The sequence below is a fragment of the Choristoneura fumiferana genome, chromosome Z (genome assembly GCF_025370935.1).
Source record: "Choristoneura fumiferana chromosome Z, NRCan_CFum_1, whole genome shotgun sequence".
Taxonomy (NCBI): domain Eukaryota; kingdom Metazoa; phylum Arthropoda; class Insecta; order Lepidoptera; family Tortricidae; genus Choristoneura; species Choristoneura fumiferana.
The window spans coordinates 30,561,026-30,577,171 of record NC_133472.1 but is presented as its reverse complement, the minus strand read 5'-3'; the positions used below and the strand labels follow the sequence as shown (position 1 = coordinate 30,577,171).

Here is a 16,146-nt window from a genome sequence, read left to right as displayed (position 1 = left end):
TAATTTCCAATAAAATAATTAAATATTTTAAGTTAATAAATAATATCGTCCTCTAATAAACACATGTTAATTATTTTCAACATTCACTGCTTCCCCTAAAACAATAATAATTATGGTCGATATCTCTTTACAAGTGATCACAATAAACATAAAGCAAGCTAGGAAGTAAAGTGGCCAGTTACTAACGATTTACCCTGTCATTGGTCAAATTTTTAACCACAATTAAATAGTCGACGTTGCTGAGCGCGGCATTATTTCAAAGTGATAATAATTTATCTTTGTGATAATTAATATTATCTATTTTAAAAAGGGAACTCAAAGAAACAAAAGCTCAGAAATTTATCTACATTAATCATAATACTTAATATAAGTATAAAACAATGAATTCAGAGGAATAAAAGAAAGAATCTGTTTTGCAAATCGTTTGAGATTATTCTCTGTCCAAGTCTGTCCATTGTCTATTACAATATGAAAAGATGCTACGCCATCCAATATTGTGGTTCCGCGAAACAAGATATAAAGAGAAAAATTACGTAAATAACTGCATAAAAGCCATTTAATTAAAATAAATTCTAAATTAAATAAAAACATAACACTTAATTCCAAGTTTGCTCGCATAACATTAACATAACAATAACTAAAAGGTCTGTCATTATTTTACTTAGATGCTTAGGTACTCACCTTATACACCTACACTCCTAACAGCCACGTCTTACAAATACGATATATGATGGATGACAGATTGAAACTATCTTGTCCTCCGCCGACTACCGAACGCACTGAACACACTAAATTAGTGCATACACAAAGGTACATTTAGGCCAAAAAGCAGCCGAAACAGCAATATAAGCATTATCGAATGTTATTGTGGTGAAAAAGGTAATACTACATTTCTCATTTGGACCAGGGGGGCTACTACGAAATTCTAAGTTCGTATCTACTGTCCCTCTCACTCTCGTATTAAAGCGTCAGCGGAATGGCAAGATACGAGGTTCGAATTCAAACTTCGTAGTATATGTAGAGCCAGAACAATGTAAAATATATAACCATAGACAACACAGCCATATACACCCCGCAACGAAAGAATGGTCTTCATTTGTTTCGGTTTAGCTTTTTTTGCTGCAGAAGCCCACAATTTTACTTCTTTTATTTTTTAATTCTTACTTTATCTTATTATACGCACGTTTTGTTAGTATTTGTATAGAATTATTCAGAATTATAAAATATATGTCTGTTCGGTCTGTCATTTGGTTTAAACGTACCTTCAAGAAAATACCTACATATAGCCCTATGACGCAGGTCAAAGTCAGCCAAAATATCATCACCTGAAGACCACTGGAAGTACTGAACTTAAGACTATTCATAACAGACCCAATCGCTTAAGCATTAAAACTAAAATAAAAATAAAATAAAATTATAGTAACATAACGAACCTTACTAAGCATTAAAACTATGAAATGCGCTTAACGACCTTGGTTTCGCTTAGAACTTGGGCAAATTTCCATTTTCTCTTTAACTTGCTCCTTCAGCATAGCACGGAAACAAAACGGACGAAATACATATCCACAGCCTCCGTAAAACTTGCTCATAAACTCTACCCTGCAATAAGTCAAAAAAACAACAATGTTTTTTTGTATAAATCAATCATCTCGATTCACAAGCATTAATTGTTTCTGGTAATGTCTTACCAGAAACGATTATTTATTTGTATTTTCGCTGTCGCGAATCCGTTTATTTTTTTCGAACGCAACATTTTTTGTTCCACCTACCTACACAGGTGAGAAAAGTTTTCCACTTATTTATAAATGTATGCGACTAATTTATAGAGCCGTATTTACTGTTATTTTTGTCAGAACACTTATCTATTCCACATCTATTACTTACCAATGCAAACGTAGTGTATGGAGGAACGCAGACAGTCCTTCCATCAACACTAAAATCGACAACGAAAACATCGCCCAAATGGCAAAAACGACGACTATTTTCGGTCCCCCGGCCATAGAAGCATCCTGGAGAGCCATTTTTGAAAATACCATCATCCAAAGCATTTCAGATAATTCTGGAATAGACAAAATTCGCAAATAAGTACACTTGTGGTAATTCCATCTCACTGCTTTGTATTTATACATTGGACTAATTATCTTTTCGCTTACAATAATTAAAGTATACAACGTGATGATGAGTGACAACGCGAGATTTACACAATTTAAAACGAGAGTGTATGCCACCTAGAACCTTGTTACTATGTGATTTAATGAATATGGACTTTTAAATATTATCATGTCAGCCCCTAAAATACACATTATGTAGAATAAACCAAAAGCCGTGTACAATCTCGGCGTACTGTGACAAGAGTGACCACTTTGATCTTCTCCTTATCATCGTCGTTAAAAGTTGCAACACTGGAAACATTGAGCATATGGACATATTAAATGTAACATATTTTGTATTCCGGATCTATTTTTGCTGATTGTATTGATTGTTCAAAGATTACTCGTATTCTCTTGGAGACAATAATAGTAATAACACTGGCTTCATTAAAAGATACGCGCATGGCTTTTGATTTATTCTGTGTCTAACGCCAGTCCTAATCATTTCAATGCAATCGCCCCATTGATAATGAGGTATGTTAATTAGTAGGCACATTACTAACGTGCATGTGCCAACGACAGCGCCCAGAGTCGTAAATATGAAGCTGTGTGAGAAATGGTGCTGAGCACAAACTCAATGGTGTGCACGGCTTGGTGGATCATCAGGTCACCAAAGGACTCCGATAGCTTGTCCATTTTTTCCTCCAACTCTTCCATCTTCTTGGCCACTGCCGCCGCATTCTCTATAGATTTTGCTTGATACTTCCGAAAGTTCGAGGTTTCGACCTAAAATACCACTTTTTTGTTGAAACATGAGCATAATCTAGAGATCTCAAATAGAGTGAATACGGAACACTGTTTTAGTCTCATTAATTAAACAAGTTTTCTGTTTAGCCGAAAATTTAACTCTTTTCTGACTCCGCCAATTTGCAAGCATAGATACACTACAGTTGTAACGAGGGCCAATTCAAGCGATCACATATTGAGCTAGTAGACCATGGCTATTTTATACCTACCTGTACCTGTCTACCTCTTTTGTATTCACCCTATAATTACAAAAAAATATATGGCTTCCCGAATTTATAGCAGACATGGCAGGTTTGGCAAGCTTTCAAAAATCTTCACGATCTCATCTTATCGGGTAAATGAAACTACCGCTGGTATTTTTTTTCTGTTGTCGAAATAAATCAACCTTTTTACTATAAGAAATTGAAAGTGTATAGAATTAAGAGAACTCTGATTCGAAGCGGTAGTTGCATATTGTTGTTTTGGTATTTGTATTTGCCAAATTACAAAATAAATAAATATCTCACAATTTCGCGAGTAAAATCCAAATACCACACGGACTTTAACAACCTAATTCTTCCAAATTTAAAGACAACCTGTATTTCCGCGCATTTCCACGAAATATTTGTACCACAAGACCAAAACTTATATTATGTCGACAACGAAATATGAGTACATTTTTTTGAGTATGTGTAAAATCAGTTTTATTCATACCACTACTTTAACTCGATTTTTTTTGTTTTTATGGTTGACAAAAATCGGTGGTCCAAACAGCATAATGGGTACAGACGCAAGAGCCACGAATACCAAAGTCTTCTGGACGGACTGCTGCCCTTCAAACATGTATGCGTCGCATTCTACGGCCACCGGCTTCGTGGTGGAGAAGAGGCACATATCAATGAATATGATGAGAATCAAGGGGGCACATCCAGCGCTCTCCTTAGTCACAGCTGCAAAAGGTAAAGTAAGATAAGATAAAGTTTGTAAGTAAAACGGGTATAAATTAACTCAATTAAAAAAATACAAGTAACACAATCAGCTTATTTTATCCACACTGTACAAAATTTAACGCTACTAACAAGTATTCATACACATGTGTTCAGGTTTTTTATTTTACTTTTTTAAACAAGTTTCGTACATTGCAATACCTTACATTGGCCGATAGAACAAAATATTATTTAGAAAAATACGCACGCTTAAATTTTTAATGTTTCTTGTTACATCAGCCAACCTGAACGTTATCAACGCCATTTTTGAAGCTAGCTGGGCAAATTTTCCATAAGCATTTCCGTGTCGTACTTACTCAAGTTGGCTGCTGCAACCAACACTTTCCTCGCAGCACGATTCTGAACACATTCCACCAACTTCGAGACAATTTATAAATAGTTTTTATTTTATGGAGTTCTTTAGAGAGGATTCTTATAATTTTCAAACGCAAAATGATTGTACATTACATACCATAATAATTAATACGCAATCTTTCATCTCCTAGTGTTAATAAAGTTAGAAAGTAATATTGTGAATCGCTTACGTTTTGCACCTCCGTATTGAAACCATTTCATAAACACGAGAATAACAAGCCATAAGAAAATACAACACAAAAACAGCATTTGTGGTATGAACTCCAGAATAATCAAGTATCGCTTTTTAAAAAACCTGAAAAATATATGATCATCAAAGAAGTATAAGTTGACAAGCAAAAGTAAAACTAGGTGAGTGTAATACAAATAAATATGAGTAAACCGATGATTCAAAGTAAGCAAGCATATTTCATCAACAAACATATCGGGGAATCCACCACATGAATTTTATTATATTTATATCGTTAGGCTTATTGGTATATTTGCCGAAGAAATAAAGTCGCCGGTATTGTTTGAAAAATATGCAAGTAGAAGTGGCAATAGGCGGGCCACATCGCTCCAAGAACAGATAATTATTGGGGTTTTATTTCAATTTGTTCCAGTTTAGGAATAATTAAGAGAAAAGTATCTATTGTTAGTCAAAAATATATACTATTCTTAATAAACAAGAAAAACAAGCTTAATTATATTATACTTACATGTGATTGAACAGAGACAGACTTAGGCCGAAAATCATGTGAATAACACCAATGATAATAGACAACTTCATTTTCAGAGAATTCTCGAAAAGAATCTTGTTTTCCGCTAACTACAAAACAAGATATTTATGAAAAAAATTAAAATCATGAACCAACAGCTTTAATAAAAAGTGTAAAGCTCCTGTTGGCGCTTTTATTGATATTGAGCTAAAGGATCATTCAAAATAAAAGAGCCCACATTCATAGTTTGAATAAGTCAATAAAAATGGTTGATTAAAAATAGACAACTTGCTAAAACTGCTACATTTACATAATACATACAGTCGATACACTATACATCCATAGCGTCAAATATAATATGACTGCGCTCTACCCCAGCTCTTGTTAGCAGTGAGACTAGGCAATACTATATTCATTGCATGGTCAAGACGCTCACCGCGCAAAGGTTAGCGTGCAGCATGTGCAATGTATTAGAAAGTAAAGCGCCACGATGGTTTTCGCCCAAAGTTGCGGCCGAGACATAAGCCTCATTACCTTCCAAGCTGGATCAACGCCGAAAGGGTACACTAAACCATAATCCTTTGGCTCCACCATTAAAACTGGACTTGCTAAGAGTTCTTCCTCCGAATAAGAAACATGGGACCAGCCAGAAGTTTTAAGTTTCACACCCTTTGAGAATAAGTCGTTGTAAATAAAACCAGCGTAAATACTAAACAGGCTCATCAGCAAAATTATGTATCGACCTGAAAGTGATAAATAATACTTAGAATAAAATATCAAAACAAATCAACATCTAAAGCATCCATATCCTATAATGCTTTTGCAATAAACCGCCGCCTGGTAATAAATGCAATAGAAATACAATTAAGATTACAAATAATTTACTCTATAAATTTATCTAAATCTTGTGATTGCAGCCCTTGACCCTCCGCGAGGCCGCGAGTTCGCATAGTACAACCTATCATTAAATGAAAAGGTTATTTTAAAGCTTTGAGTGTTAAGGCTCCGGCAAATTTTAATTTTCCAAAAGGGTCCCCTCACCAAAAAGTTTGAGAGCCGCTCCCATACGAGAAGCAATTAATCAAGCAGAAAAGATTAATTAAATAATAAAACGGTCACCTCCAAAGAAAATGTTCCATATCTCATTGTTAGAATTCTCCGCCATGAATTTTTTCTCATTTTTCAACATCCATGCAGCAAACAGAAACATAATAAAGCCGTGGCCAACGTCTCCAAACATGAGAGAGAACAGGAATGGAAACGTTATTATCGTGTAAAGGCCTGTAATAGTAAAAAACACATTACACATGACAGATATTTAAAAGCATTCCCTTAAAAAATATTAAGTAGTTATAACACGCCATTTTACATAGAACACGCCAAAAAACACAAAGCGATAAAAAGGAACCAAATATCCTAACCAACAAAAAGTTGTAAAACCCCCGACTATCACTTCAAAGTTCAATACGTCGAAAACGGCTAACCTGATTTAGATGAAACATGTCTAAGAACCATCGCTAAAAAACTTGATTTCAAATATAAAAAAACGCATTCTAATCGGTCCACCTGTTTAAGAGCTACGATGCCACAGACAGAAACACATAGCGGTCAAACTTATAACACCCCCCTTTTTGCGTCGAGGGTTAAAAATCTGATGTAAAATTGTACGGAAATTAAATATCGTAATAAACCTGGATTCAGTTCTCGATAACAGGAATCGCCATAGGCATTGATAAGCGCTTGAAATCCGTTCGTGAACTTGTTGGTGCGATGGTACGTCGGCGGGACGGCGTCAGTCACCACCTTAGACAAGAACGATGGCACAGACGATTCCACTTTAAGCTGAAAATACATATTTAGGCATAATTTTGTGCCGCATTCCGCTTAGAGTTCTAACACATAATATCTATACGATATCGCGTCGTACTACGAAATTCCATCACATATCAGGATGCGACGTCGTGTCGTGGAAAATCACGGGGCAATCCTTCGTAGATTGCCACGACGTGATGCGACGTGTTGCATCGTGAAACGATGACGCGTCGTAACACGGCGCGATATCGTATCGTTTTTAGGGTTCCGGAGCCAAAATGGCAAAAACGGAACCCTTATAGTTTCGCCAGTCTGTCTGTCCATCCGCGCCTTTGCTCAAGGACTATCAATTCTAGAAAGCTGTAGTTTTGCACGAATATAGTAAACTATGCCGACAAAAAGGTACAATCAAAATTTTAAAAAAAATTTTTTAGTGTACCTCCCATACACGTAAAGGGGGTGTTTATTTTTCTCATCCAACCCTATAGTATGGAGTATTTTTGGATAGGTCTTTTAAAACCATTAGGTGTTTGATAAGACGATTTTCCGATTCAGTGATTTGTTTGCGAAATATTCAACTTTAAAGTGCAAATTTTCATTAAAATAAACCGGCGGGTGGAAAAAATTGAAAAAAAATCAGGATGGTAGCAAGTATATCAAACTTTCAAGGAAAACTATAACGGCTAAGTTTGCTTGAGAATTATTAGTAGTTTATGAGTAAATAGCAGCCTAAGGTATACAATATACCTAAACTTGGAAGATTCCGTATTAAATACGAAATCCTTAGAAAAATATTACTTATTTTTTTCGTAATGGCTACGGAACCCTATTTTGGGCGTGTTCGACACGCTTTTGGCCGGTTTTATGTATAAGAGCCCTTTAATGTCATGCAAAAGCATACAAACGTTCGAAGTGGTTTAAGCAATTTTAGCGTTATAAGCACTGAATGAAATTTTCGTACTGATGAACGCTAAATAATAACTTAAGCGTAGGTATAGATTTAGTTTTTATTGATTTTTAAGGTTTCGTACGTCAGTACGTCAATTGATAAAATCAGAACAGCTACTTAGAGACCCGCATTTTTTTTTAAATTATTAAATGGTTCTTCCTCTTTAGTTCCACTTTAATATTAAAGCATGACATAATCACCGAAGCAGAATCCAAAATTCCTTGCACTTTTTGCAAATCCCTTGTCGGTACCCAGCACTGACCGATTAGACACTTCTTCGTGATATCAAGTGAGAATAGGTTCATTGTGTGGTAGATCGCTTTTGCTTTTTTAATTTGAATCATCCACATCGGCCACTGTCTGCCCACAGCGCGTAGCGCTTTGCAGCGATGAAACCGAGTAGTCCTCAAGACCTTTGAAAAAAACGAAAAAAGTGTTAACAATGACAAAATAACGAAAAATTTGGTAACTTTTTTTTCATTTCTCAGACAAAAATTACGTCAGATTACAATTAGCAAATGACAACCCAAAATAAAGAAAGTGTTATTTTACCGCATCTAGATCCTTGATGTTGACTGCCAGTCTACTCATAAGGGTTACCCGCTCACTGTGAGCCGTCGGACAGTGGTATAAGTTACAGTGGAAACCTGCGCACACTTTCTCCATTCGAGCGCTCAGTTGCTCTCCCTGGCACACCACTAGGAAAGCGACTTTACGAACGACACCTCCCTAAAAAAGAAAGTTCCCGAGTTGGACTCTTGTGTCGTTGAATTTTACTTCACCGAATTTTAATTTTAACGCAGTTGTTTTACGTGAGATCTAATTAGATAAAAAAAAACAGTAATTCGCACCATTCGTGGAATAAAGACACAGATTGAAAAATGCTACTTTTCAGAAGAGCAAAAAAAGTACCTCCCACTAGTATAATGACAAATGTGACTACATAAATAAAAAAGTCATAGCATACTGTCTCGGGATCATGAAGTATTTTATCTACGCTTGTCTGTCGATAGAAAACATTTCCGTGAGATATTCGCCATAACATCATTTCGAACGAGAAGGATCGCTGGCGCTTCACCAAGCCCGTGATGACCTTGAGCCGGCCGCTGCTTTCAATGTCTGCGGTTTTCCTAATTAAAAAGCAAGTAAGTAAATACTCAATGTTATCAAATCTTCACTTGCTTCCTGTATTTGGTTTGATTCTGTTGGGATTCAGTACATGAATGAGATGACGACAACAAACGTGTTTTTCTAACTGTGTAAAAATGAGCAAGCGAGTCACATGAATAATCAGTTCTGCGAAGCAAAATCAGAAGAATTAAGTACATAAGCGATCGTAGGGTACGTAGAAGAAGCGTTGCCAACCCTTAGCCATAAAATAAAATGTTTTTTCTCGTAGCTAATAAACACAGCATTCGTGCCCTCACCGAGACACAGTAGTAAGCGTCGCTGTTTAACGGCAAGTCTAGATTTAGAAAGTTGATAGCTATCTAGACTGACGACTTCAAGAGAAACTTACTAAATACGCGTAAAGAGTTACATTACCCTGCTGCTCGTAAACGGATATCTGCCGTACCGAGCAAAGGCCCGATGCGCTCCAAAACGTAATGCATCTCTGTCATCCCCAAGTAATTCTTCTCCAGTTCTTTCTGGTTGGTGGATATTGCTATAATATCGTTAGACCATTTTTCAATTGCACTCTAAAAAGAAACGTCAATGTAGAGAAAAAGGCCACATTATTGAACTGTAGAACAAAGGAGTGGACTAGCACGGTATCAGAGTAATTCGTTTCATTCGTTTTTCGTTCAATTCTTATTTCGTCTCATTCTGTATTCGTCACTCTCTATCATCCTAAGTTCAAGTCTGTAACTTGTCTCATTCTTAATAAGTCTTCCTAGGGCTATGTTTTTGTTTTTATCTCTCGTTTTTAGTATTATTCGCACTTTTACTTTAGTCACATTCGTTATTGGTCTTTTTCTTTTTTTGGCGTTATTGGCAACTCTTTCCGCTGTGTACGTCTTTCCGCTATTCATATCTTTTTTGACCGGATCGGTTATTCATAGTTAATAAACACATTGAAATTTTGGACTTTACGTTTTAATTTTAATTATACAATTACGAACTTAATACACACTATATACACTACACTATCTACACTATTTACATTAAATAATATTGTAAAGAGGGAAGATATGTCTGTAACGAATAAACTCAAAACTATTGGACCGATTTTTAAAATTATTTCACCAATAAAATGCTACATTATCCCTGAGTAACAAAGGTTATATTTATTACTAGACTAGCGACCCGCCCTCGCTACGCTTCAGTTTAAATGGTTTTATGAAGCAGAATCTTCGCCGACGGAGTCGCGGGCAATAGTTAGTTACTCATATAGGTTAGGTAGTCATTCTCGATGACACGTGCCGTGATTCTTTTTAGAATGTCATTAATGTCTGATTTTGACAAAATCACGCGTCTTCGAGGATGGCACTAGGTATACAGTTATAAATCTATCATGTCATGTATGTATGACGGCCGGATGGCCAAGTGGTTAGAGAATCTGACTACGAAACTTGAGGTCCTGGGTTTGATTTCCGGCTGGGGCAGATGTTTGTATGTATTCATACGAATGTTTATTCTCGGGTAGGATGTTTAATTTATGTATTTAAGTTTGTTTATCCGTTGCCTAGACTCCATAGTAAGCTTTGCTTAGTTTGGGACTAGGTCAATTGGTGTCAAGTGTCCCATGATATTTATTTTATTTTTATTTATATTGAAAGGGTATACTTGCTTGGTGAATTTTCTTTTTTATGTTTACACGTCCACACAAGATAAATAAAGAATTAGTGACGAATACAGAAAGATACGCAATAAGAACCTGCCACTCAGTGCACTATTTCCTAAGACAACCATAAGAAAAGAAAATAGCAAGAACTTGGAGGTTTTTGTAATAGGGCAGGCGCAAATCGTATAATTATGTGCATGTGACATAGGAAAATACCTCGTATGCTCGCGTTTCTGTAGGCTCCAAAGCTTTGGGTTCAGACAGTAGAGGTGGTACATAAATATTGTCCTTAGTCATCTCCTCCTCCATGTAGTGGAGTTTTCTCTCCATTTCTGCATATCGGCATACCTCTGGCACAAACTTCCTCTGAAATGCCTGGACACCTTCATTCATCTGAAAAACATGTACAATTAATTATGTACTTATAATACGGTATTTGACTATTTTGTACATGTTTTATAAATTAAAACTACACAATACCTGTTATCGAATAGAAAAACAATTTTTAAGCTACCTTTACAAATAAAGTTATAAAGGTTTGAAATTCAAGATTAGACGGAGAAAGACATACTGGCATGTGACGTCACACGCCAGTACCGCCATACTTGCTGCATAGAGAAAAGCGTTTGAGAATGAGACAGGTATATAGATTTTTGAAAAAATCACTATAAATCCAATTTTCAACCGATTTAAATTTTCTCTTCGCTAAACACTATCTGTTTATCTATATTTTGATAATAATATTAAGATATGGCAAAATCAGGAGTTGTCAAATACCGTATTAGGTATCTGGCATTATTAGGTCACATCATCAAAAATTGAGTATTACGAAAATCTGAAAAATAAACTCAAAAACAGGCCTGTATTTAAAAACCATTCGGCCACAAAACACCAGATACAATCAAATTTGAAGGCTGCCTGCCCTTGATTTGATGATGCCCTAGAGGATTCCATCATCAGGTCCTGATTTAATGACAGTGGGACCACCTTGGAAGTGTGTTGTTTTGAACAAAAAAATAGTTTTGAAAATCGGTTCACCATTCGCGGAGTATAACGTAACAACATACAAAAAAAAACATACAGATGAATTGAGAACCTCCTCCTTTTTTTGAAGTCAGTTGAAAAATTGTCAATTATAGTCATATGCTCTTCATAGCGGGAGTAAAGAAGACAATAGTAGATTGATAACCAAGGGTGGAAAGTGACCCATATGCCCCGAGATATTTCTGGCGCTCGAACGAAGTGAGAGCGCCGATAGTTCGAGGGGAAATGGGTAATTTCACTCGAGTTAGACACTACTTTTCATTTCGACTGTGAGGAAAATAATATACTGCAAAAAAAATTAGAATAACAATAAATTGAATTTACTTATATCCAACCTCCAACGGTACCTTTTCGACTGGCCACTTGCCACGGCCGACAATAAAAAAAATCGAGTTGGTCACGACCAAGGAGGTTATATACAAAACTGGTGGTTGAACGCCGAAAAAAGAAATTTAACCTTTATGACTTATTTATATACTCCATCTCTTTCTTTCACTTTTTACGAATGACTTCCATCTCTTTCTTAACCTAACTAAAGAAAGAGATGGAATATGTTCGTGACGTAATAAAGATCAAATTTCTTGTTTCAAACGGATGTTGGGCGTTCAACCTCCAGTTTTGTATATAAGCTCCTTGGTCACGTGCATCTAGATGGCCATGCCGAAACGTGATAAAAAGTGTCATTCACGTAACTCAATTTATCTTCGACTCCGTGGCTAATCGTTAAATTTAAAAAAAAAATACTTTCCACCCTAGAGATGAAAACGCAATTTGTAGCCAATCTACCCATGAAAATTAAACTTTCCGAAAAGGAGAGATGAAAAGAATATTTGTGTGTGTGTACATTTTTTGGTTGTTTTGTAAGCTGAATTGCTTATCTATACTTATCAGTAACTTGAACAATATTTGCGAGATACGTCAGTCTGTCACGTGCTGTAATGATAATGGATTTAAAAGGTTTACTTACATCATGAAATTGTACGCATCCTTCTTCACCAAGACCTGACAAAATCTCAAATGCCGCCTCAGGCTGAATGTACATATCGCACAGCGTCATAGGGTCACTCCTTAACATAGCACCCATGATGATAGCCTTTAATGGTGGTCGTCTAGTGGCAAACTTATCTACCCAGGTGTAGCTAAAATTATTTCTTACATTTATTTTTACGAAAAATTATTCATTTTATTTTATAAAACAGTGACGTACGTAAGTCACTTGTGACGTGAAAGACTGCTCAGAGAACTTGTTTTTTAAATTTCATAATAAGAATAGACATTTTTGCAGCTTCCTTATGCTGAGGCTTGGCTGAAGACCTTATTGTCCATATTACCTAACTATTGTGACGCTCGCATCGCAATCAAATTCGCAAAAAAAAACTGTCATTTGTTTACGATCGCGATCGCGATTCACGAGCATCAGAAACGTTAGGCAATACGGCCTCATCTTCCTTAGCTTTGAATTATTTCCATGCTAGCAAGCGCACGACTAGACATGGGTAATCTCAACTCCGCGAAGTGATCTGACTCACTAGATCCAGCTCCGGTGTCGGTACCGAATCCGCTTATTGAATCCGACTCCTTTATTGACTCCGGTTCTTTCGAGCGATTATTAATTTATCTATGGCCGATGCGGCCCGGCTCGGTTCGGTATTGGTTCGGTAGGTACCAAGGTCAAGGTACTGAACTGAAGTACCGATTCGTTTCGTCCTTTTAATGTTGAACAATTCTAAATTGTGTATTTTTTAAAGATCTATGAGCTACTTAAGAACCTACTAGTTTTCTGTTTGACTATTTGAAGCTTGAAAACAGTGTTCAATATGCATCGCCCGCTCTGGTCATATTATATTGTGTTTTAATTCTATCTCATTTCTTTCCAACATAACCGAACGAGAAGTCCGTCCGAGTACCGACGTAGGTACCGGCTCACTCAGCGCCCGACCAAACGTAATAAGATCCGATCCGATCCGATCCGAGCCGAGAGTGAAAGCGGAGCGAGTGAGTGTGACGGCGATCACGAGCCGCTCGATCCGGCCGGACTTGGTCGGAGTTAGTAACTCCGGAGTCGATAAGATTTGAAAGGAGTCATTAAGGGATTCGGATCCGCTTGAGGATCTGACTCTTTTGAATCTTCAGATCCGGATTTACCCATCTCTACGCACGACTATCTAGCATCGACATAAAAATGTAGAACCTTTCAAAGTACCTACTTAAAATGCTTGAATGTGGCAAGAGATTGGCGATAACAGTTTCATCACAAAATTTTAATTCTTGTTTCATCCCTTTGTTTTTTCATTAAAATGTTAACAAACAAATAACGTTGCAATCAACAAAAAGTATAGCCAGCAAAAAACTTAAACCTATTAAAATTATTATTTTACAAAATTTAGTTCTAAAAATTACCCACTAATCACAAGCTTTTATTTAGATTCACCTGTCCCGTTGTCTGTCTGTCTGTCTGTAATCAAATCTTGTAAGTTAAATTTGACCAATTTCCAGTAGTCAGATTGACTTGAAATTTGGAATACTTATGTAGGTAAATCGCGTGACAATACAATAATCTAGTAGTGACATCCTGGTAGTCCAGCCAGGATCGTCTGCGCAGGACGGAACTCTTCAACGATTAATAACATCAACATTTAGGTGACAATGAAAGTACAGTCAACAAAAAGTACATTCACCAAAAAAATCTTGTATTAAAAATGTTTTTTTTATGATGAGGTTATTTTAAAACCCACAATTGATACCTACTACTGAGGTAAAAAAGCTACTAAATACGTATAATGAATGTTTACGTAATTATTGCTAATGAACAGCAACTTGCTAAGTACGTACTACTCGGTATGAACAAATCAAAAAAAGCTTTTAACAAAATTAATTCAATTTCAAGCACACATTTGAAAGTTCGATAGGTATTGTTCTTATTTGATCTGTACTGTACTGTCCTATGGCGGGCAGGAAACAATCGATTACGTTCTCGCTACTTGTTCTTCTGTTATTCTTCGGATCCCCAGACAGCCGAATAATTTACTGTTTCCCAACTATGTTTTGAGGTGGGCTCGTATCTCCCTAGGGTAAGTGGGCCTATTTTCTCCCCGTAAATTATAGTTGAATGCATAAATGTGAAATTCGAAAAGTAAATAAAGTAAAATTCTGTTAAAGCATTATTTGGTTAGATGATGGAAGAATTTGGTGAAGCAAGTTAAATATACTGAACGAACAGTACAGGTTTTATTTTCTAAGAACATTAATATAGGTGAGCTTTGAAACATCAGTGCTTGCACTGTTGTGTTTCGGCGTGGAGAGTAAGACAGCCGGCGAAATTACTGACACTTGAGGTATCCCATCTTAGGCCTCTAGGTTGGCAACGCGTCTGCAATACCCCTGGTGTTGCAGATGTTTATGGGTGGTGGTGATCTCTTACCATCTGGAGACCCACTTGCTCGTTTGCCATCCAGTTGAATTAAAAAAAATAACATCTGTGTTATGTTATGTTATCTTTCAACAGGTTAGTGACAGTAGGTTTTTTTACCAAGAAGCATCAGATATTGTTTTGATTTGTCTGACATCATTACATTACCCGTTAGAGTGTTCTTCGCTTATCCAACCTTGTTAGCACATTGAGCGTTGCGTTCGATTGACAACTATATCTTGACCCGTTTTCTAGTAGATCTCTCGAAGGCATATATGGACTGAGGTTTCTAGACGTTGGTCGTGTGGTGCCGTAGTCAGTACTAGTCAGTGCTCAGCGTTGAGACACAGAATCCGCCCATACAGTGCAGAAGTAACAGGCAACGAAAGGGTGTCAGAAGACCGCAACACTGAATCTTGAACAAAGGAAGTGTGAAGCGCAATCGAAGCGTCTCCGTTTCAGCTAGGGCTGTTCTCCTTGAGCAAGTTTGATAATTATTTGGATTTTTAGAAAATTATGAAAGTTATGCAACCATGAAAATTAAAATGTAAAAGTTCACTCACAAGGTCTACAGGTCACAGAACCTCTACATTTACGAACACTCAGAAATATGACGAATATGTTCCACCCAATATCATTTTGTTTTAGGCCTACATATTAAGTTATGACTTGATTTAGACAATATTCAATTACTGCTTATTTAATTCTGCTCCTAATTTATATTGGACAATATTCCATTTGGGTTTAATTAATTTACAACAAAAATAAATTTGGTTGTAAGTAGTTTTCAGCACAATTACGTTTTGACAGAATTCACTTTTGATGATATTTATTATGGTCCAAATTCAAAATGGTTGATTCAAGTGGACATTTTCCTTTAGCACCGATTGACATTAAATCGTTTTATCCTGTTCTACGAACCTCTGAGCTCTGTGCCCAACAGTTGAGGGTTAATACAAAATGTGATCAGGGTTGTCTAAACTCATCGTGTGGTTGTTGCCACTTCCGGCACTTCGGCACTTAAATACACTAAAATTATCTAAGACTATAAAGTGAGACACATTTCTCTCGACACATTTATTTCATACATTCACATTTATTTGTTTTTCTCGAATCATAAAATACGAAGTTTAATCCAAATTTTTATTTTATGATAACGGCTACCGTCGATAATTGGCGATGTTTCAAATTTGACAAATCTAATTGACACCG

The 16,146-nt window shown here is 36.4% G+C and overlaps 1 protein-coding gene across 2 annotated transcripts; it reads right to left on the bottom strand.

Moving 5' to 3' along the window:
* Positions 1-552: 552 nt before the first annotated feature.
* Positions 553-15,415, bottom strand: LOC141434099 (V-type proton ATPase 116 kDa subunit a 1-like). 2 transcript variants are annotated; one of them, XM_074096391.1, is made up of 16 exons: positions 15,103-15,415; positions 12,493-12,664; positions 10,698-10,874; positions 9,242-9,396; positions 8,664-8,826; positions 8,249-8,425; positions 7,897-8,109; positions 6,627-6,777; positions 6,055-6,216; positions 5,470-5,678; positions 4,936-5,045; positions 4,408-4,532; positions 3,591-3,826; positions 2,654-2,876; positions 1,885-2,059; positions 553-1,599 (listed from the first exon to the last, which is right to left on the bottom strand). In XM_074096391.1, exons 2-16 carry the CDS (start codon positions 12,607-12,609, stop codon positions 1,464-1,466), a joined length of 2,529 nt encoding a protein of 842 aa, XP_073952492.1. In that variant the 5' UTR covers positions 12,610-12,664; positions 15,103-15,415; the 3' UTR covers positions 553-1,463. The 2 variants fall into 2 exon arrangements, with proteins under 2 accessions (XP_073952492.1, XP_073952484.1); XM_074096383.1 differs by lacking the exon at positions 15,103-15,415 and having other exon boundaries at positions 12,493-12,737.
* Positions 15,416-16,146: the final 731 nt, after the last annotated feature.